The sequence below is a fragment of the Macrobrachium rosenbergii genome, chromosome 45 (genome assembly GCF_040412425.1).
Source record: "Macrobrachium rosenbergii isolate ZJJX-2024 chromosome 45, ASM4041242v1, whole genome shotgun sequence".
NCBI lineage: Eukaryota > Metazoa > Arthropoda > Malacostraca > Decapoda > Palaemonidae > Macrobrachium > Macrobrachium rosenbergii.
In genome coordinates, this window is record NC_089785.1 from 21,906,522 (window position 1) to 21,930,110 (window position 23,589).

The 23,589-nt window shown below is 38.9% G+C and overlaps 1 protein-coding gene across 1 annotated transcript in view; it reads left to right on the forward strand.

Moving 5' to 3' along the window:
* LOC136829966 (transducin-like enhancer protein 4) overlaps positions 1-23,589 on the forward strand; it is a 162,110-nt gene that overhangs the window by 71,922 nt on the left and 66,599 nt on the right. Inside the window, exons 6-8 of the mRNA XM_067089141.1 lie at positions 11,187-11,249; positions 12,454-12,528; positions 14,422-14,451. Of these exons, the coding sequence (XP_066945242.1) occupies positions 11,187-11,249; positions 12,454-12,528; positions 14,422-14,451 (168 nt within the window). The remainder of the gene's footprint in view (positions 1-11,186; positions 11,250-12,453; positions 12,529-14,421; positions 14,452-23,589) is intronic.

Here is a 23,589-nt window from a genome sequence, read left to right on the forward strand (position 1 = left end):
AACTTCTCAATGGCATACTCACATCTGTTAATTGCTTACACCTGTTCATTTCTCAATGTCATACTTGGATCTGTCAATTTCTCAGTGTCATACTTACACCTGTCAATTTCTCAGTGTCATATTCAAAACTGTTAATTTCCCAATGTCATACTTAAATATTTACCTGGTGTTTGTGTATACACAAACATTCAAAAATACACATGACAGTCCATCGATGACCTGTTTATACACCATTGAAATAAGTGTATAAATGCCATTTGCATGTTATATATGAACACACACACACTGAATAATCTTATATAAGGCCTTTGCTTATAGAATACTGACTGTAATACTGAAATAAGTGTATAATTTGTACAATTTAGACACGAGTATGGAACCCATACCAGCCCATTATCAATTTTATTCTGAACTAACACTACGCCTGCGCCGTTCAGCTTGGTGCCTTTCTAGCTCGGAACTGCCGTGGTATTCGAAGGGAAAAAACACGTGTTCGCTTCACACACACACACACATTCACAAACACGCAATAGGCCACCACACCACATCCCCTGGAGCGAGTTTGTTTTTTTTTTTAGTTTTTTTCTCATTTTTTTTTTACCATCTGCCTCAAGTATTTTTTTATTTTCGTGTCGTTTGTGGAATGCGTCGTTTTTTTTTTTTTTTTTTTGGGAGGGAGGGACCTCTGCAGAGCAATAAATTTGCCCTCCCGGGACGTATCTCTTAATCTTTTACCGTTTGTGTGATTATCTCTCTCTCTCTCTCTCTCTCTCTCTCTCTCTCTCTCTCTCTCTCTCTCTCTCTCTCTCTCTCTCTTTTACTGTTCCCTATTTTCTGTACCTGGAGTCACGAAGGAGGTAGACGGAGGGGTGGTATTTGCATGCACGAGAGAGAGAAGGAAAGAGAGAGAGAGAGAGATTATTCAACATTTCTTCTTCTTCTTCTTCTTCTTCTTCTTCTCCTTCTTCGAGAGAGAGAGAGAGAGAGAGAGAATATCCAACGTTTTCTTCTTCTTCTTCTTCTTCTTCTTCTTCTTAGAGAGAGAGAGAGAGAGAATATCCAACCTTTTTTCCACCGTCCACACTCAACACATAAAATTCCCCCTCCCCCCCCATGTCTTCTCCGTGCACTTTTTTGTAAATTTCACTATTCCTTTTTCCATTGTGTTAAACCGCGCTTCCATGCGTCTCTCTCTCTCTCTCTCTCTCTCTCTCTCTCTCTCTCTCTCTCTCTCTCTCTCTCTCTCAAACACAATAGTCGGGGTTGAGTCAGTGATACTGAGGCTTGGCCCGTCAACACAATTACCATGAATAGCCTATTATTTTCCACGCAAGCCTTACTTGGAGGAGGGGGGGGGAGGAGGGAGGGCTATAATTCGTACCTACTTGCGTTGGCATATCATTCTCATATTGACTTTTTATATTAGGGCATTCAGCCTTGTTTGTCATTAGCTACAGGGCGTACATGGCGGGCGTTTGCGCCCGTTAAAACTCGCGCCCTCAGACCTGTAATGTCACGTAATTATCGTCAATTACGGCGATTATTATTATGTACGAAAATGGGGGTTTCCGGGGAACCGTCTTTATCGCTTCCTCCTCCTCCCTGGGTTCTCCTGCTGCGGCCGTGTTTGCAAATGGTTTAATTTTTTCTTTCTTTCTTTCCCCAGTTTACAAATGGTTATATTTTGGGGGGGGGGAGAGAAGGGGAGTTTGGGTAATGGGGAATTGTGTTTTGTTGGACGTAAGGTATTGTATGTTTTTTTTTTTTTCTTTTTAGCTTTCGAAAACATTTATATAATATAATTACACACATACTCACCAATAGGGTCCAAGGACTTGTCGGCTGGCGTAGTTTGGAAATGTGGTCGACTGGTAACTGTTATAACGCATCGAGGAAGAGAGTAACCATTGGTAGATTGCTTAGACTGCGAAAGACGAAGCGAGAGTAATCCAGACTGGATTACAAGACACTGTAAGTTGGTAATCCTGACTGGATTACAATGCATTGTAGGTTGGAGTTCAGAACGACTTGCGTCAACCTTAGGATTGAGGTGAAATTGGAAGGCAAAAGGATTTCCTGTTTGAGAGAGAGAGAGAGAGAGAGAGAATTACACTCTTCAAGTTGTAATCACTGTACTGTGTCCTGAAAGTTCAACCTCAAAATCGCCGAGCGCGTCGAGTGTTATAGGTGGATTTCAGGGCGGGATTTCTCGGAACCCGAAATCCGCTTTACGCAGTCGGCGATTAAGAAGAATTCGCTTCGCAAGTCGCGAGGGAGACAGCGGACTGATTGCCGTAATTGGGGGACGGTCTGGCGCCTTGCCCTGTGTTTAGCGTGTGATGGATGGAATCGCCCGGTACTGGGGGATTAATAAATTTGATAGTTGTCCGGTCTCTCTCTCTCTCTCTCTCTCTCTCTCTCTCTCTCTCTCTCTCTCTCTCTCTCTCTCTCTCTCTCTCTCTATATATATATATATATATATATATATATATATATATATATATTTATATATATATATAATAATTGTTTAATAGTGTAATAATAAAATAATAATTTATTATTAATATTATTATTATTATTATTATTATTATTATTATTATTATTATTACACAAAAGTAAACAAACCTAACAACGTTTAAAACCCATACATAAACTGCAATGATAAAAAATACCTCTACTTAATAAGTGCAAGGCACCTTAACGTAAAACATCAGGAAGGAAGTCCTCTAGATTTCTAGACGAAACCTGGATTCATCAGAATGACACAGTCGCCAATTGTTGGATGGATGAAAGTTCGACATCAACAACTGGAAGAAGAATCCCACCAAACGGTAAAGGAACCAGAATGATCATTTTCCATGCTGGATACGAGAGAGGGTTCGTGCCAAATGCATAGTTGGTCTTCCAGGCATTGAACGACTTATCACCGTCAAATGATTCGCATTGCATTCGAAATGGTTTCTGGAGCAGCTTATACCCAATAGGAATGAACTGAATTGAATGTAGAATTCAGGCCAAAGGCCAAGCACTGGGAGCTATGAGGTCACTCAGCGCTGAAACGGAAATTGACGGTACAAGGTTTGAAAGGCGTAACAGGAGGAAAACCTCAAAGCAGTTGCACCATGAATCAATTTGTTAGGAGAGGGTGGAAGGTGAGGTGAAAGGAATTGAATATGAAGGAGGTACAGTAAAAGGAACGAAAGGGGTTGCAACTAGGGGCCATGGAAGGGACGTTGCAAGGACCCTTAAGTAATGCCTACAGTGTTCCGCATTACGGGGATCATAACCAATATACCTCGGCAGTCCGTTATGACTATGGAGTGCAAATTGGCAAGACCTCTTACGGTGGCAAGCACAAAGGGACCGACCCGAAACTGGTTAAGGAGTAAGGGTGAAAATCTCCAAGAATCTCGACGAAGTGTGAATTGCTTTACATTTTACGACGGGACTAAAGGACCCTTGAATGAGAAGGATGCCGGGATCACTCTTCTTATATGTAAAAAAAAAAAATAAAAAATAAAAACATTCTTCACCACTACCGAAAACCACCGTCACAGAAACCATATACGACATTCGTCTATCGTTACCACCTCGGTAACGTTATCATTACGATGTCATTGCCATTACCGTAATGGCGGAACCAGGTGGTACTTATCATACGGTAATTGGCGGAACGAGAGAAATAAATATTCCTGTTCCGCGTATCATTGTCATTCCGATAACAGCCAAATAACGACTTTTCCATTTGTCGTTATGACGCCCCCCCCCAAAAAAAAAGTAAATAATGCGTGAGGTTTTTCATTTCGCAATGAAAAATATAAAATACTTCAAAGCGTGTTTTTTTTAGATCAAAGAATGCAATAAAATAATGCTGAACGATTTGTTTGCGCATGTATGTAGGTCCTCCCCCCTCCCCTACATAAAACAGAAGGGGAGAGGAAGGGAAACCCCTCCCATTCCACCACTAAACTTACTTCTCCCTCCCCTACCCTCCACAACATATAAGAGAGGAGGGAAGGGAACCCCTCCCGTTCCCATTCTACCTCCACTAAACCCACTCCTCTCTCCCGTCCCCTACATAAAAAAGAAGGGTAAGGAAGGGGAATTCCTCCCCTTCCCATTCCACCTCTACTAAACCTACCCCTCTCCTCCCCTCCCCTACAAAAAAGAGAAGTGGAAACCCTACACTTCACCTTCACTAAATCCACCCCTCCCTCCCATCCCTCCCCTCCCCTACATAACAGTGAAGGGGAACCCCCTCTCCTTCCATCTTCACTAACCCCCTCCCCTCCCCTACATAAAAGAATGGGAGAACCCCCTCCCCGTCCCCTTCCTAATTCCACTAACCTAACCCCTCCCGTCGCCTGCGTAAGCCCCACCCCTCCCCTCGCCCACATAAAAAAAAGAAGGGGAGGGGGAAGGGGAAGGGGGTAAGCTCGCAGAATTAGGGTATTGCTCCGGCGTGTTATTTACAATAATGAACGCTGTGTGAATCTGCAAATAGACCCTTTTAATGGCGTAATGAATATGTAAATAGCTTTGCAGCGTCCGTATTAATAAGCGCGGATATTTAATTTGATGTTATTGAGCTTGAAAATTTATATATGCATATTTATGCTCTCTCTCTCTCTCTCTCTCTCTCTCTCTCTCTCTCTCTCTCTCTCTCTCTCTCTCTCTTCAGCCTACTCCTGGGGCGAGGGGAAATGTGGAAGGGGTGGGCTCTGGGCTCTCTCTCTCTCTCTCTCTCTCTCTCTCTCTCTCTCTCTCTCTCTCTCTCTCTCTCATCTCCTCCTCCTCCTCCTAGAGTGAGGGGAAATGGAGAGCTTTCTCTCTTTTTCTCCCTCCCCTTTCCCTCACCCCTCCCTCATCCTCCTAGGTTGAGGGGAAATGTGGAGGAGGGTGAGGAGAGATAGCTTCTCTTCCTCACTCTCTCCATCCTCCTCCTCCTCCTCCTAGGGCGAGGGGAGATACCTCCCCCCCCCTCCGAACCCACACCCTTCAGTAGTGATTTATACGCGAGATATGCTTATGATATTTTTAATAACAAAGGCTCGCATGCTTTTATAACCAGTGTGGGGGCCGTAATCCCCCGTCGGTGATATATATACGAGCCTGTGCATTTTTATAACCGGCCGGGCGATGTGTGATATATAATGAACTTAGTTTACAGCCAATTGTTGGCTATAATATTTGATGGCGCCGGCTATTTTTATGGAAGCTTTCCTTTATGTATATTGTCAGATGTGATGGATTCGTATGTTGCTCCACTACTTTCTCTCTCTCTCTCTCTCTCTCTCTCTCTCTCTCTCTCTCTCTCTCTCTCTCTCTCTCTCTCTCTCTCTCATAAATGTATCTGTATTTTGTTTTCAGTTTGTTTTGAGTAAATTCTCTGGAAGTCATAAACTTGATTCATTCTCTCTCTCTCTCTCTCTCTCTCTCTCTCTCTCTCTCTCTCTCTCTCTCTCTCTCTCTCTCTCTCTCTCTCTCTCATACAGTAAATGTATCTATATTTTGTGTTCAATTTGTTTTGAGTAACATTCTCTGGAAGTCATAAACTTGATTCTCTCTCTCTCTCTCTCTCTCTCTCTCTCTCTCTCTCTCTCTCTCTCTCTCTCTCTCTCTCTCTCTCTCTCTCTCTCTATGTGCTTGTTCTTCATTGACGTGGTTCATTGTCACAGTACAATGAGATCATTCTGTTACTGATGATGATTCAGTCAAACCAGTTAGACAACAGTTAGGAATTTCTTAGTATTGCTGTCGCTTATAAATATATCCACGCAATAGTATCTTTGACAATGTTTAGGTTTTTCTGCAAATTTATCGGTGAACGTTGTCACTAATTCGCTTGCATTATCTTTCGCTTTCTTGAGAGCACATGCAAACGCACACTGAGTGCGTGCATTAACTGATAAGTGTCACTCACATACCTTTTTTTGACTGCAGTTAGCGCAAATCACACGTACAAATCTCTCTCTCTTTCTCTCTCTAATATATATATATATATATATATATATATATATATATATATATATATATATATATATATGTATATATACATATATATACGTACATACTTTTATGTGTATATGTATATATATACATACAATGTATATAGATATACACACACTCATTCTAATTTCACAATCACATTCAACACCACGCCTCCTTCAAACACACACACGCAAGTATATTTTCACTCCATACACAGTTTTTTCGTATGTATGTTATTGCGTGTATACATATACAAAAAAATTCGCCATTCTCCCGACTAACTGCACCTGAATAATGGATGCAGAATTTATTTATTCATTTTAAAAGAGCGGAATATGGAGGTGGATTTGGGGGCCTTTTCCTATTCACTGTTGTAAATTGCCCCAGTGATTTACCTGAGGGGGAGAGAGACCGCTGGCTTGCTCAGGTGTTTTTCATATATATATATATATATATATATATATATATATATATATATATATATATATATATATATATATATTACCACATTACCACAGGTGAAAGATGTGGTCAATGGCTTGGAAGTAAAGTCGAAACCGGTCACGTAATGTGTGATATATATAATTTATATATATTATATATATTTTTATATATGTGTATATATACAGTACAGTATTATATATATATATATATATATATATATATATATATATATATATATATATATATGTGTGTGTGTGTGTGTGTGAACAATGTGTGTGTATAAAGACTATGAAGAACAATATATAATAATATGAAGACAATGAAGAACAATAGTTCTATAAAACTATGGAGAACAGTATACATTAACACTTCATCTACTGAATAATAAAACGGTTCTTAAAATATGTGGACAACACACATTCCACTTCATCTACTGAATAATAATAATAATAATAATAAAAATAATAATAATAAAGAACGTAAACCTTGCAAAGCATTAGAATTTTATAGTATTTTTATGTCTACCAAGATTTACACTCAAGAATTCTTTTTTTTTTTTTTATCCTCGAATACAAAATATACTATTCACACTAGGGATGTCATTACCACCTCCGCCAGAAGAACAAGGTGTCTAGAGAACGCAAAGTTATTGACCTTGTACCGCAGCCCCTCTAGAAGTCGTATGAAAAGTCATTACGGTATTATGGGGGTCCTTTCAAATCCCATAGAACGCTGCTATAGGTTAGTAGAGGAAGACACTCGTATAAGTGAATAATATATATATATATATATATATATATATATATATATATATATATATATATATATATATATATATGTGTGTGTGTGTGTGTGTGTGTGTGTGTGTGTGTGTGTATTATACATTGATTATTCACTTCATGGATGACGAAGGAAGGATATAGTCACTACATCAGCTTAATAAGATCGTGCATGCATGCGGAGAGAGAGAGAGAGAGAGAGAGAGAGAGAGAGAGAGAGAGAGAGAGAGAGAGAGAGAGCAGTACAAATGCGTTATCATCCCCCCTTCTCTCTGAATATGCTGGCATTGACGAGGCCCTTTGTTTTCCTTCGGAATATGGCTGCTGCTGCTGCAGGGGGGCGGAGCTCCCCGCCCGCTCCATTGTTCCAGAGTCTCAAATAATCCTCTCTCTCTCTCTCTCTCTCTCTCTCTCTCTCTCTCTCTCTCTCTCTCTCTCTCTCTCTCTCTCTCATATAAATGCAGATTATTGTAATGCGAAAATGTATTGCTGTTTTTTTTTTTTTTTTTTTGAACTCTAATTGCTGCAGCAGTTTTGTTTTGTGCTGCGCGAGATGCTGTTTATTTATGACGGCGGCGCTGCTGTAAAAAAAAAAAAAAAAGACAGGGCTGTGTGTTTTTTTTTTTTATTTACCTGCAGCAGAGGGGTAACGCTGCTGCTAGTTGGTGCTTTTGTGTAGTTTTTTTTTTATTTTGTAACTTTTATTTGACCCCTCTCTCTCTCTCTCTCTCTCTCTCTCTCTCTCTCTCTCTCTCTCTCTCTCTCTCTCTCTCTCTCTCTGCATTAGACGTTTTTGTGACCTTGTGTTGGAAAGTGTCAAATACCTTTACATAACGTCTGAATTAATTCTCTCTCTCTCTCTCTCTCTCTCTCTCTCTCTCTCTCTCTCTCTCTCTCTCTCTCTCTCTCTCTCTCTCTCTCTCTCTCTCTCTCTCTCTCTCTACTCAAATACCTTTACATAATTTCTGAAGTAATCTAAAGCATATTCTGACTGAATAATCATGTTTGCCATTAATCTATGTACCGAATAATACGGGATTTATTTATTTATCTTTCAAAAACAACAACTACAACAATATAATATCAATACAGTTAAATTAAACAGGCCAAAACGACCTTTCTGGCGTTTGTCCTGATGGAAAATGTGCAACGAGAGAGCGAATAAATAAATAAATATAAATTGCAGCGGTGGCATAAAAATGACGCGATTTGCTGCGTAAATGATTTTCGCTGTTTTAAATACAAATTGGGTGTTTGCAAAAGCTGTTTGATCAACATGACTGGTAGTAGTGTTTCGTGTTGGGCGTTGATGAGGAGGAGGAGGAGGAGGAGGAGGAGGAGGAGGAGGAGGAGGGGTTACTCCACATCAAACCTACATACCTAACATGTTAAAAAGCATAGCTTTTCGCAGCTTTTCCAAAACCAAGAGACGGCAGAGACATTATTTATTCAAAGCAAGCAGCAAGCAAGCATTTCGTGTATTAAACCCAACCCTTCAAAAAAAAACAAAAAAAAAATTACGAAACGGCAAACAGAAAACTAAAAAAAAAAAAAAAAAAAAAAAATCTGGGATCGATCGCTTGGGAGCTGTCGTATTAATTACTTCAATAACATGAATCACGTTTTGTCCCCGAAAAAAAAAAATTGATGAAAAAAAAATACTCATTAAAGCTCTTTGACACAGCCGGTATTAGTGTGGGCTCCCCTCACCCTCCCCTCTAACCCCCCTCCCTACATCCCAGCTTATGCACATATATTTTTATTAGGCATTTACAAACCATGTTTTTTTTTTCATGTAATAATGAGATTTGATGGTTTGTTTAATAGGATGATGATTTTTTTTCGGGGGGGGGCGAAGGGGTAAGGGAAATAAGTGAGTGATGTGTTTCGGTGTTATTTGACAGTTAATGGAAAAGCCTGATGGAGTGAGAGATGTATTTTTTAAACCCCCCCCCCAACCTCATCCCTACCCTTCCCCCCAAAAAAAAAAAATTAAAAAAAACTTCGTTCGGGCGAGAGCGATCTGTTCCGTGACATATTTATGTGTAAAGTGGTTGGATTCTGGTATTTCGATTTTGACCGAGTTTTTTTTTTTTTTTGGCCGAGTTTTTTTTTTTTTTTTTTTTTGCATTTTTTTATTTTTTGCCGCCGAAACGAACTATGTTTTTTGGCAAATGAATGATTAATCTGATTTGGTGATGATGTTTCTCTCTTCCCCCTCCCCTCCCTACCCCCTTCCCCTTCCCCGTGACGTGAAATTGCAACGATGCATTTTGACATATTCGGAGGCAACGATATTTGATTGAGTAATTTTTTTATTTTTCATATTTTTTTTTTCCTCGGGGGTAGGGGAAGTATCTGGGTATAGGAAGGGGAAGGGGAGGGAGTAGGGTACAGAGTGATCCATAAATTTTTAGTGCTGAAAGCAAATACAGACGAGTATATATATATATTTTTCCAGAATGGAAATGTGTATCATTGGAAAAATGCGCGCGAATGCCGGACCGCGAAAGCGAATTGATAACTTATTATGGCGATAATTTACTCTCCTGTTTTTTCTTTTCTTTTTTTGTTGTTGTTGTTGTTGATTGGTTTACAGATAAATAATGATAATTGCCTAATAATAGCGATGGTGAATGATGATGACGATATTAAGAGCGTTATTTCAAATGAAAGTATGATACAAGTTATTCTTTCTCACTCTCTCTCTCATATAATATATACTGTATGTATACATACATGTATATTATATACATATATACACATTACCTACATATATATATATATATATATACATATATATATAATATATATATATAATATATATATATATATATATATATATATATATATATATATATATATATATATATATATATATATATATATATATATATATATATATATATCTATATATATATATATACATGTATATGTATATATATATATATATACACACATATATCGATATAAATATATACTATATATATTTATTTATTTATACATATATATATCTGCATATGTATATACTGTATACTATCCATCTGCATTCAGACCCGCCGTGTCTCGCCAGCTAGCCGCTCGTCTTGCGGGCGTGTGTGCACGCAACAAGCCGCACCAACCTACGCTCCTCCCAAACGGTTCTGCGTGTGCTTGCGATTGCCTGCGTGCGCACGTATGCGTGTACGTGCATGCGTGCGCGCATTCCTCGACTCCCGGCCGTGTGACTGACGACTGCGCATCTCGTGGAAACCGACCATAAATGCAAATTTAGCAGCGACCGGGGCATCGAGGAATGTTATTTATAGGTTTCATAAGCTTTTATGAGGAGGGGGGGGAGGGGAGGGAACGCTTTTCGCCCCCAATGTGGTGGTCGGTTCAGGTTCAGGAGTTATGGTATTTGATCGTCGATTTTTTTTTTTTTTTTTTTTGGGCGGGGGGGCGCTGGTCGACGTCGAATACTTGTGTTTTTCCACGTCTCACCATTTCCTCCTTTTCTCTCTGTTGTCTTTCTGTCTTGTTTTTACCGTCGATTTCTTCGACCTCTCTCTCTCTCTCTCTCTCTCTCTCTCTCTCTCTCTCTCTCTCTCTCTCGTCTTTGTCTTATTTTCTACCGTCATTTTTTTCTCTCTTTCTCTTTCTGCCCTATTTTTCTGACCTCTCTCTCTCTCTCTCTCTCGCTCTGCCCTGTTTTTCTAACCTCATTCTCTCTCTCTCTCTCTCTCTTTCTCTCTGTCCTATTTTCTACCTGTCAATGATTTCTTCTCTCTCTCTCTCTCTCTCTCCTCTCAGCGACATTAGTTACAGACTAAACAAAATTAGGAAAAACATTAAAAATATTGATCACAGAGTTAAACATTCCCATATATATATCCCCGATACATTATTATTTCATAAGACTCAGCGGTTGTCATTGTTATTCTTATAATATTCTCATCAAATTCCTAATTCTTCTTCTTCTCTTATTTTCAGACGGAAATCGGGAAGAGGCTGAACGCAATTCTCGCTCAAATTATGCCATTTTTATCACAAGAGGTAAGTGGGAACAGTGCTCCATTTTAATTAATGTTTTATATTCCGTATATACTGAGGGTGGTCAGTGCTTATGAATGGGTGTATGTATGATGTATGTATGTATGCATATATATATTAAAATATATATTATATATATATATATATATATATATATATATATATATATAATATATAATCCAGTGGGCTTAGGTCGTATATTTCCATCTATCATTTTGTCCCACCATTAAAAGGTCAAAAGGTCATATACACGCTTTCTCTCTCTCTCTTTCTCTCTCCTCTCTTCTCTCTCTCTCTCTCTCATCTCTCTCTCTCTCTCTCTCTCTCTCTCTCTCCCCCCTAAAAAAAAAGGGAATCCAAGTGTATATGCATCACTGAAAAAGAGAAAAGTTTGAATAAAAATACATACATGTAATTTTCAATAACATCAAAGGGGGCCCGCTTTTTCTGGGTGGGTACCCGTCCCCTATCTCTCTCTCTCTCTCTCTCTCTCTATGCCTTCCGCCTGGCTGGGTCGCACTCGGCAATGGGGGGAGGGGTAGGATAGGCGGTGCCCCCCAACGCACTATTTTTTCCACAATTTATGTATGAGGATTGTGGGCTGAATGTCAATACAATGTAGAGCCGGATTTTAAGCGAGTGTGTTTTTATTTATATTTTAGTGCGTTGTTTATGTGGGCGCGCGCGATGCTAAATTCTTTTTGGCCCCCCTCCCCCCCTTTTTTTTAAGAGGTGTTTGTGTGTTTGTGTGTGTGTGTTTTTGTGTTTATGACGGCCGTGTTTGTTTGTGCGGTCACCGGGTGTCTGTGAATGATCGATATTTGGACGAATGGAAGTTTCATTAAATTCCTCGCGTAATTTTTTTGTGAAGGGTGTATTGCGTCATTCTCTGTGAAAAAAAGCATTGCGTCATTGTCTGTGAATAAAAACATATATTGCGTCACTGTCTGTGAGAAAGCATTGCGTCATTGTGTGTGAATCTGTGAAAAAAAAAATATTGCGTCATTGTCTGTGAATAAAGTTAAGTTTTTCTGGCGCAAAATTTTATGATCCAGTGTTTCAATGTCTTCTTACTTATTGCGTCATTTCTCTTCTCCACGTTCCTGCTGCTGCTGCTGCTGCTGCTACTGCTACTGCTACTGCTACTGCTACTGCTACTGCTACTGCTACTTGCGGCATCCTTCCCCGACGGCCTCTGCCTTCGCAGCACCAACAGCAAGTGGCAGCCGCGATAGAGAGAGCGAAACAGGTGACGATGACAGAGCTCAACGCCATAATCGGGGTAAGTAAGTTCCCCAGGGAAGGAAGGAGGTGAGATGTGTGTGGTTCCCCCTAAGATTCCAGCTCAGCAGCTGCGGAAAATACAGCGCCCTTGGGGGCGATGCCCCTTTATAAAAGCACACGGCAGCGCAGCTTCAGTTTCCTCACTGAGCTGCAGCTCTTCACTGAGCTACAGGAGGAACGGCCCCCTGAAACACCAAGTTTTTAATTTTTTTTTTAAATTGTCACTTTTAGCAAATTTGACAGCCCCTTAGTGCTTTGCTGCGTTCCTCCGCATGGTCGTTGTGTTTTCCGTTTCTGCAAAGGTGTGAGTCACTAGGTCAGGTCTTTTTACAGTTCGTGGGTTCTCCCTAGGGTTCATCTAGAATCTAGATCAGTTTTTAAGGGCATTAGGGTATGGACTGCTGGTCATAACACAGGCCAGTTGTGGACTAGTCAAGTAAGCAGTGATGGGATTCAATAGCGGACGTATTGCATTCTCAACCCAGCAAGTTCATTAAGTTTGCAAGGTGGAGAGAATTATTATTTTCAAGATAATAAATTTTTTGAAGGGTTACCAACGTTTCGTTAATTATTAATATTCAGACTGAACAATTACAATGAATAAACCTATGTGGCCACTTGCAAAGCCTATTTTACTCAGGACAGTGACTGTAGAAGAAATTAACAATATCACATATTTCCAAAGAAAAAATAAAGCAATGGTAGTTAAAAAATAAGGAAAAGAAGACTTATCGATAAGATGCTGTAACAATTTTTCAAGATATGGCATTTTTGCACTTTTTAGCAATTTTTTTAGTGAAGACAAGAACACTAATGTGGCTTACTTGAATAACACTTCAAACAGTCCTATGCTTTTCAACTGAACCTAATGTTTAGGGCAACGTTACCAATAATACTACCAGTAAGACCAATCTGCGAGTTCAGAGTAATGGGAATGAAAGACTCAGATGTGCTAGCGAGGTAACACTAGAGCAAGTTCCACACTGATACAGAGCTGGTGGAAGTGGCCATCTGTAAAATTTAATGAAAGACTAAAGGATCTGGATAATCAGCAGAGATAATTTATTGTGTGTAACTGAGGTAGTGGTATTCCCTGAACTTGTGTGGCTAGAGCAGTATGCCATACTTTATGCAATGTTTGGTATGCAATACGTCCGTCAATTATTTCTTATGCCTCACAGAATACTGTATTGGTAAAGAGTTGAGGTTTTACTTATATTTTAACTTAAGAATACATAGGTTAGTGTTAAGGGAACTGTTTCAATCTTTGAAGGGTCCTACTTACTGATAAAACTGGGTTTGTGTGGCACAGATCATTATTGTCATTGCTCAACAACATATAATTTTATAGCTTTATGTGGACAAACCAAACTACATTTTGATAATACACGAGAGAAAACAGGTGAGAGAATTCTCTCAGAGCCTTCTCTTCTTAGATCTATTATCACAATGAAGTTTGAGAAGTAGTATATTAAGGAATTTTAAGGAATTCAAAGACAGACTTCCAGATGTGTTAAAAAAAGAGAAAGTTAGGCTTCACTGGATGTGATCTAGTACTAAGTTAGCCTTCAGTGACCAAAAGGGATCTTTTCTCTTCTGCAGTGTATTGAGTCTTGTAGAGCTGACTGTTGTATAATATATATATCTATGCATTTATATGTTTTTTCAGACAACACCACTTCCAAAATTTTTTTTTTTACTCATCATCAAACTCTTGAAGCAAAGTAATGTTGTTACACACACTTGTTGAGACAACCTTTCATGTAAAAAAAATTTTTTTCTTAAAAAAAAATTGATTGAAAAATGTTATTTCTTTTGTGATGATTGATGATTGATGATGACTTCAAGTTAATGATAAATCGGTTATAGATTCTGTTCTATTGCCTTACAGCAGCAGAGAAACGAGTTACCCCGTATTTTGGTTAGTATCCCGTTTTCTTTGGATGTCATTAACCGTTAAAGGACGTAAAAGGAATTCACTAGAGTGCACTGATGATGTCACAGAGAGTGCACTTATGCCTAATATATGTGAAGGAATATGTTGCAAGGGCTTTCTAGGTGCTTCAGAGGGGATTCAGAGGCGGGGGCGGGGGAAGCAATAGGAGTAATTTTAGTACAAAGAAAGGAATATAAGATAGAATAAGTTGATGATAAAAATTAATATATATACAACTTAGGTTTAAGTAAGACTTTAATCAGCTAGGAGAAGGCGATTCGACCGTCTTCTTAATCAACAGAACTTACTTTCTGAAGCGGTATTTAATGCTTGAAGATGAGAATTAGGAATTTACATGTACCCCTGCCATCTACAAATTTTTAAAAATGTTGGAGAAATTAACAATAGATTATAAGTTCACTGGTAGATACGGTTAGCAGACAATGCTTTTGCACGCTAGCTCTCCAAATCACTGCATTCAACTTAGGTAGCTAGTGTGTAAGACACTGCAACAACAGGGCTGAGTGGGGAATCAGTGTGGTTTCTACAGCCGAACTTGAGCAGGAATTAGAGAAGTCCCATTAGTTTGTAAGTGTTGTATCTGTGGCACCAAAGACCTGATGTATATATGCGTAGGTATTATGGAAAGTCTGTGACTACAGAAACATCTGATAGGCGGTAGTATCTGTAATGTTTATGAATGGTTAATTGGTAAAATTATTTAGAAATAGCACCATTCTAGATTTAGAAGAGAAGGAGGAAATTAGAAGTTTTTGTACTGGGCAGTAGATCAACAGTTACGTCAGGAAAACTGCCACAGTTTCGCGTTAGGGAATTGTCAAGGTTGTTCGTCAGGGAATTTCACAGTTGTACGTCAGGAAAACTGCCACAGTTTCGCGTCAGGGAACTATCACAGTTGTTCGTCAGGAAAGCTGTCACAGTTGTACGTCAGGGAGCTGTCATCACGGTTGTACGTCAGGGAACTGTCATCACAGTTGTACGTCAGGGAACTGTCATCACAATTGTACGTCAGGGAAACTCACAGTTGTACGTCAGGGAACTGTCATCACAGTTGTACGTCAGGAAAAGTGTCACAGTTGTACGTCAGGAAAAGTGTCAGAGCTGTACGTCAGGAAAACTGTCACAGTTGTACGTCAGGAGAAGTGTTACAGTTGTGCGTCAGGAAAAATTGTCACAGTTGTACGTCAGGGAACTGAACTGTCATAGTTATGCGCCAGGGAAAAGTGCCACAGTTGTACGCCAGGGAAAACTATCACAGTTGTACGTCAGGGAAGTGTCACAGCTATACGTCAGGAAAAGTGTCACAGTTGTACGTCAGGGAACTGAAAACCTTTTTGGTCCTTCAAAAGTAATGTAACATTATATATATATGATCTGTTCTATTTTCTTGACTTTTTTTTTTAAATTAATCTTTAAGTTCAATTTTTATTATTGTTTTGGTCATGCTGAATGGTTGTGCTCTTAGAGGAGTAAATTTAAATATAAAATGATTAAATTAAGTCTTTCTTCTCCTTTAATTACCACGAATCTATATATATATTTTTTATTTTGTTTTTCTCCTCCAAAAAAAAAAATTAAGTCCTTTAAAGGTTAAGATTATTCCTTATGTCTGTAGTGTTTGCAAAGAGTAATATCGGATTTTCGTTTGCACTGAGTCGCTCTTGCCTTACTCTTTCTTTCTCTCTCTCTTCTCTCTCTCTCTCTCTCTTTCTCTCTCTCTCTTTCTCTCTTTCTCTTCTCTCTCTCATTTTAAGAAGCAAAAAAGTCATTTCTGCTAAGATTGTCCTATTTCATATTTGAGTAAAAAAAATTTTTAAATTGCAAACGTAAGTATTTTATATATAAATATATATATGTGCTATGCCTATTATTATTATTATATTATTACTATTATTATTATTATTATTTATTGTCAGCTAGTGTTTTTATCATCATTATCTTTCACCCATTGTGTGTTATCACATCACCTGCTTTTTTTTTTTATTCCTGTATTCACTCACGGAGGTTCCATTCTCCAATCACCAATTATGTATCACATTTAGATATTTTTGACACTTTGTTAGTCTAGTTATGAAATTAAATATTTATAATGGAGAAGCACTCATTCAAGACACAAGTATACATATACAGTACATATATACATATATATATATATCTATACAAATATACATACATTCATACATACAAACATGTATATAATGTAGAAGAATTTTTGTCAATTATACGCATGTACGTTATTCGCGAGGTATTGTGAAGTCGATATTAAACGATACTTAAGGCTTATTATTTATGAATAAATAAATAAATAAACAAACAATATATATATATATATATATATATATATATATATATATATATATATATATATATATATATATATATATATATATTAGAAGTAATCAACACAATTACGTGTGGAACACAAATAAGTTTATGAATCACGTCGGGATCTAAACCAGGCCTCGCCTTTCTGTTGAAAAGGCCTGGGTTCAATCCTGATGCAAATCAGAAATATATATATATATATATATATATATATATATATATATATATATATATATATATCTCGTTAAGCCTTCATTACTCAAAAAATACAGCCCTCAATGCATTTGAATCATATAATCCCTTTTGAAAGTCAACGTACCCAAACAATATTAGTCATCTGCGTATTTACACATATTTGAATACTTTTCCCAATGTTTATTGCATCCCCGCACGCATGCGCGCGCGCAAGTAATGTATACAAAGATAGTGACAGCACTGCACTTCATTCTTCACCACCAGACTCTGGAGTGAGAAAAGAATCTTGATTGTGTTCGCTAAGAGACGAGAGAGAGAAAAAAATCAAGACTCCGAGGACATAATGGCTCTGTAATAGGCGCGCGAGAGCGCCTTGAAGCCAGCTAGACTGTATATGTTGTCTTCCTCCCCGATCTAAAAAAAAAAAAAAAAAAAGCGAACAGCCATTTTGGACAGATAGCGACATTTGTCGCCTGCGCGATAATGGTGGTGCTTCTTCTACAAATGGCGAGAAGAAGAAGAAGAAGAAGAAGAAGTAAAAAAGGCTGAGAGAGAGAGAGAGAGAGAGAGGATTGTCGATAAGAAGCGTTAATGCGGTTGGCTGCTGCCTCCCTTGCATAAACCGTCCAAGAGAGAGAGTATTATCGGCGTCTTTCCCCCCCATAAAATGCAAATCCTCATCTCGTAGTCTCTTTCTATGAGCATGCGCACGCGCGTTAGCAAGCGCGCGAGCACGCGCGCGTTTAGCCGTCGGTTTCCCCTCATTCAGGGGAATAGATGAAATAACCATTTACAGATAATTTTTACCCATTTTTTTTTTCAACATATTTTTAATATTTTTTTCTTCCAGCCGAAACCATAATATTCAGGGGGAGCTGGGCTCAGCCGCCCCCGTCTTCTTGAGGGAAAAAAAGGGAGGAATAAAGGGAAAAAAGGGAAGAAACGTCTCGGAAGGGTAAACATTTTTCCTCCTCAAGAAAAACGACAGAAGGAAAAAATAAGAGAATGAAGGATGGATCTCGAGTTAGCGTCAGGGAAGTGGCTACATGGCTCTCTCTCTCTCTCTCTCTCTCTCTCTCTCTCTCTCTCTCTCTCTCTCTCTCTCTCCGGGGAAACGTTCAGGGAAGAAACGAGACAATGTGATAACAAAAATGTCGGAGAACCCTTATCTTGAATTCATTTTTGCTTCTTTTTTTTTTACAAGCTCTTGAATAACTTGGGAGCAGAGTTTTATCTCTCTCTCTCTCTCTCTCTCTCTCTCTCTCTCTCTCTCTCTCTCTCTCTCTCTCTCCTTGACATTTTACTTTACATTCCAGCTCTCTAATCACCTGCAGCTTGCATCTTTTTTTACATTCTGATTCACCTTTCGTTGTGTCGTCAAACATTCGTTGCTTCTGGGTCTCTTACATTCTTCCTTCCTTCCTTTATCTCGCCTGGATTTTTATTGCAAACTCTTCACTACCTCTTTCTCTGTGCAGTTTTCATACTCGTCGACTTTCGATAGCTTTCTCCGAGCTTTCTCTTGCTATGTGTGGTCACTGTTCTTATCTTGGTAAAAGTCAGCTTTCTTTTATTTATCTGCCATCTCTCGTTTTCCCTTCGCTTTCGTCTTTTGTGTTTTCTTCCATTTCTCTCTCTCTCTCTCTCTCTTTTACTTTCTTCCTTTGTCTCTTAAAATAGGATTCCATCTCTCTCTCTCTCTCTCTTCAGTATTAAACGGAGCTAGAATATTTTTTCATCCTTCCTTTGTCTCTTAAAATAGGATTCTCTCTCTCTCTCTCTCTCTCTCTCTCTCTCTCTCTCTCTCATTTTGGTTCTGAAGCGACCACACTGCTTGCAAGCGCTTAGAATATGCAATCAGCGAAGACTCTCTCTCTCTCTCTCTCTCTTATTTGGTTCTGAAGCGACCACACTGCTTGCAAGCCCTTGGAATATGCAATCAGTGAAGACTCTCTCTCTCTCTCTGAGCTATTTTGAAGCGATCACACAGTCGCTCTTTGTTTTGCGAGTGCTTGGAACAAGCAACAATAAGTCAAGACACGGACATCTTTCTGGACGAACTTCTTGTTGCAATTGCTTGCATACATGCATCTTAATACCCTCTTGCCTTTCCTTGCCGAGGGCTGTGGCCTTTTTGTTTTGCTTGTGTTGTGCTTGTGTTTTGCTTGTTTTGATTTCACGCCTCTTGTCTGTGTGTGAAATCGCTCTTGATGATTCCCTGGCGTTTTTTCGGCCGTGTTTGTGACCCTTCGAGGGAGAGAGAGAGAGAGAGAGAGAGAGAGAGAGAGAGAGAGAGAGAGAGAGAGAGAGAGAGAGAGAGAGAGAGAGAGCAAGCCTGTCTGTCAGTATCTCGACTGATGGTGGAGTAAGTAAATGAATGTTCGGAGCAGTTTTCTAACCAGGGAGTGCAGTTCTTTTTAATCTTGCAGCAGTTTTTTTTTTTTACCTGGGAGCATTTTTTTTAAACTATGGGAATTGTTTTACCTGGGAGAAGTTTTTTTTTTTTTTACTTGGGAGCAGGTTTTTTTTTTTTTACCTGGGATCATTTTTTAAAATCTGGAAGCAGTTTTTAAAAATCTGGTAGTTATCTTAGTTTTTAAAACCTGAGAGCAAGTTTTTTTTTACCCTGGGAGCAGTTTTTCTTAAACATGGGAGCAGTTATTTAAACCTGCGAGCAGTTTTTTTTTTTTTTTTCTAAGCAGGTTTTTTTTAAGAGCAGTTTTTTTTTTTACCTGTGAGCAGTTTTTTCCTAAGCAGTTTTTTTCCTAAGAGCAGTTTTTTTACTAAGAATTTTTTTTTTTTCCTGGAAGTAAACGCTGCAGGTCATGAGAAACTGCGGCATGTAGCACCTCACCTTTTGCTCTGTTCGCGTGAGGTATAATAGTTGTCAGGTAGGGTTAATGGATTATGGAGCAATACACGAATGCCGGTTGCAGAGAGGTATTATTCCCTCGCTCTTATTCTCGCCTTCGTCTTCTTTTTTCCTTCTTCCTCTTTCACTTAAAAAAAACAACCCTTATGGTCCACCTCTTTCTCCACCTGCCAATACTGGAAGAGAGGAGGTAATCGGTATATAGTTGAGGGACAAAGGGTGGATGGTAAGTAGTAGTAGTAATAGGATGATGGAGCCTTTGCAACGGCTCTCTCTAGGTTTCCATCGAAGACCCCCCAAACAATACTTGAACGGCGGCCCCTCCGCCCTTTCCCTTTGTATGGTAATAGTTCAGCGACAGCCTTCCGAAGGGGAAAGAGGAGTGGGTTTGGCCGTTGCTGGGCAAACCTCCTCCCCCGCTTCCCCTTTTGAAAGAGTTTCCCTTGATGACAGAGACTCCAGGACTCACTGCTGATCAGTTCTTGGTCTTTAGTTTCCTCTGTCAGCTGTTGTTGTTCTAAATTTCCTCTGTCCGATGCTGTTGTTCTAAGCGATTCCTGTTTTAAGTATTTCTTGTTTCCTCTGTCAGCTGTTGTTGTTTCAAGAGCTTTAGTTTTTATCAGCTAAAGCTGTTGTTGTTCTGAGCTCTTCCCTAGATTCCTCTATCACCTAAAGCTGTTGTTGTTCTAAGCTCTTCTCTAGATTCCTCTGTCACCCAAAGCTGTTGTTGTTCTAAGCTCTTCTCTAGTTGCCTCTTTGGGTGTTGTTGCCCTAAGCTCTTCTCTAAGATTCCTTTGTCACCCAAAGCTGTTGTTGTTCTAAGCTCTTCTGCAGTTACCTCTATCACCCGTCATTCTAAGCTCCTCTTTATTGCTTCCTCTATCACCCAAACCTGTTGTTGTCATTCCCCTTATTCCCTTCCTCTCTCTCTCTCTCTCTCTCTCTCTCTCTCTCTCTCTCTCTCTCTCTCTCTTTCTTTCGCCCCGTGTAATGATTTTATGGCGTGGGTCATATGTCGACGGAAACACCCAAATTATGCCTGGTCAAATATCGTCCCGGCGGGATAGGGGGGTGGCGGGGGGCCTGGGGTTTATGGGGGGAGAAGGGGGCCGGCTAAGGCATTTACTCAATTGAACGGGCTTATCGTGTAACGTGTTGACAAGGCCATTATCACGAAATTGATGTCAACCATCAATTTAGATATGCAAACGGTCCGCCACCTGGTATGCACACACTCATAAAACAAGAACACGCCCACCCAACTCCCTTTCTATACCCCCTTCCTCTACCCTCCCCTCCCTCTCCCCCCTACACCCCAAAGGCTTCGACAGTGTTCTAAATTGTCATCCCTCTTTTTTTTTTCTTTCTTTCTTAATTTAAGTCAATACACGAACCTCGTGTCCAAGAGTTAAAACAAGAGACAAAAGGTCTTTAATGTTAGTTCTTTGTATGATAGTATGTGCAGTATATTCGTATGTTTGTCTTTTTTTTATTGTCTCAGCATATATATATATATATATATATATATATATATATATATATATATATATATATATATATATATATATATATATATATATATATATATATATATATATTTTATGATGATATGATACTTTTTTTTCTTCAAGTGCTAATGGATATGTGTCCTGTAAGCGTAGCTGGCGACCGTTCCACATAAAGTGTCCATTAGCACTTGCAGAGTATATATATATATATATATATATATATATATAGAGAGAGAGAGAGAGAGAGAGAGAGAGAGAGAGAGAGAGAGAGAGAGAGAGAGAGAGAGAGAGGATATGTGTAAAGCAGTTCCACGCAAAACAAAGCTAGGCTTATATACCAAGAAAAATACACGTATATAAATACAATATATATAAATAAAATATATATTTAAATACCATGACAAACACACGTATATAAATATAAGTAAAATATACATTTAAACATATATAAACACATAAAACAGTGCATGTAAGACGCAGACTTCCCTCGAAGAAAAAGTTAATCGAATAAAACCGCAAAAATTCTGTAGAAGGAATCATCAGGTGATTTCTGGCAACAACAGATAAACGGCGGCCATTACCCACGCCAAGAGAAATGTCAAGATAATTGGCTTTGTTGTTGTCAATTAAGAGGTATTTGTTAAGTACCTTGACTAAAGGCCGCATTGGTGTAGTGGGTTTGTTGATATATATATATATATATATATATATATATATATATATATATATATATATATATATATATATATATATATATATATATATATATATTGTGTGTGTGTAGGAAAACACAAATTATTTTTAAAATTCTTTATATACTGGAGGTTAAACATGTAACCGCCTTTGTTCCTATTTGCTACCTAGAGACCGCCAAACGCTAACCACATACTAAGTGAATTTGGCTACAGGCTAATATCAACTCTAAACTTTAAAAGAAAAAAGAAATTAAACAATTCACTTCAGGAATTCCAGAATGCTTGGCGATTGGGACACATTCTCGCACGTGGAAAAATTCAGCTTTCATTATTTTCTATTTTAACATCGACAATTTCCTACAGTTTTCTCTTAAATTAGGCTACACTACGACGCTTTTATTCTGAAAGGGTTAAATATATACCTGGAGAAATGTGCCTTGTACTTTGTCGTTAACGAGCCTAACCCTAACCTAGTACTATCTTTGTACTGCCATTAAAAGCGTAACGTAACGTAACCGAGTACTGTCATTAAACAGCTAAACCTAATCTCATTAAACAGCCAAACCTGAAGTATACTGTTCGGTGTCGTAAGAAGTCTAACCTAACCTGGCCTTGTACTATGTTGTAAAAAGCTTAGCCTAACATCGTACTATGCCATTAAGCGGCCTACTTAACGTCATTAAACAGCCTAAGATAATCTATCCTTGTACTATGTCATATAAAGCCTAACATGACCTGACCTAGTACTGTCATTAACAGCCTAACCTTGCCTGTCATTGTATTGGCATACGAAGCCTAACCTAGTACTATGTCATTGAAAAAACAGCTGCTTCATTTAGTATAATACGAGGGAGAGCTCACACATTACAATATCGTTCGTCAAAGCTGCAGACTTTTGAGCTCAAGAACGTCAAGAGAGAGTCACATATCCGCCTGCCCTCTCAATAAGACTCTTAAGAGAGAGAAAGAGAGAGAGAGATATCCGTGTAAGTATCAGGGCAGTTTCGCATCCCGATCGGCTGTTGCCAGTTCATGTCAGCCCCTCGATTTACATGTGCATTAGCCCCGCCAAATGGGGAATGCTAAAAGCCCAAGACTGGCGCAGGCCAGGGAGCAATTAGCATGTAAAGATCTCCCGCGGGACCTGTGAGAGAGAGAGAGAGAGAGAGAGAGTTTTGATGTCTGGCGGGTATTAATGGCGCGGTTTAAGCCGTGTTTGGCGCGCTTTGACCAAGTTTGGCGCGCTTCTGTGAGCGGCCGCAGTCGAACCTCTCTCTCTCTCTCTCTCTCTCTCTCTCTCTCTCTCTCTCTCTCTCCAAGGATGATCGGTAGATGGAATTTGTAATGAAGAAATACACACAAGTTTAATCCGCTAATGCTTTAATGAACGGGTTTTTAAACAAATGTTTAAAAACCTATTCATCAAAGCATTAGCGGATTCACCCTTGTATATATATTTTTCTTCGTTTATTTAAAACGCGTCAAATCACGCGAGGTTCCAATCGAT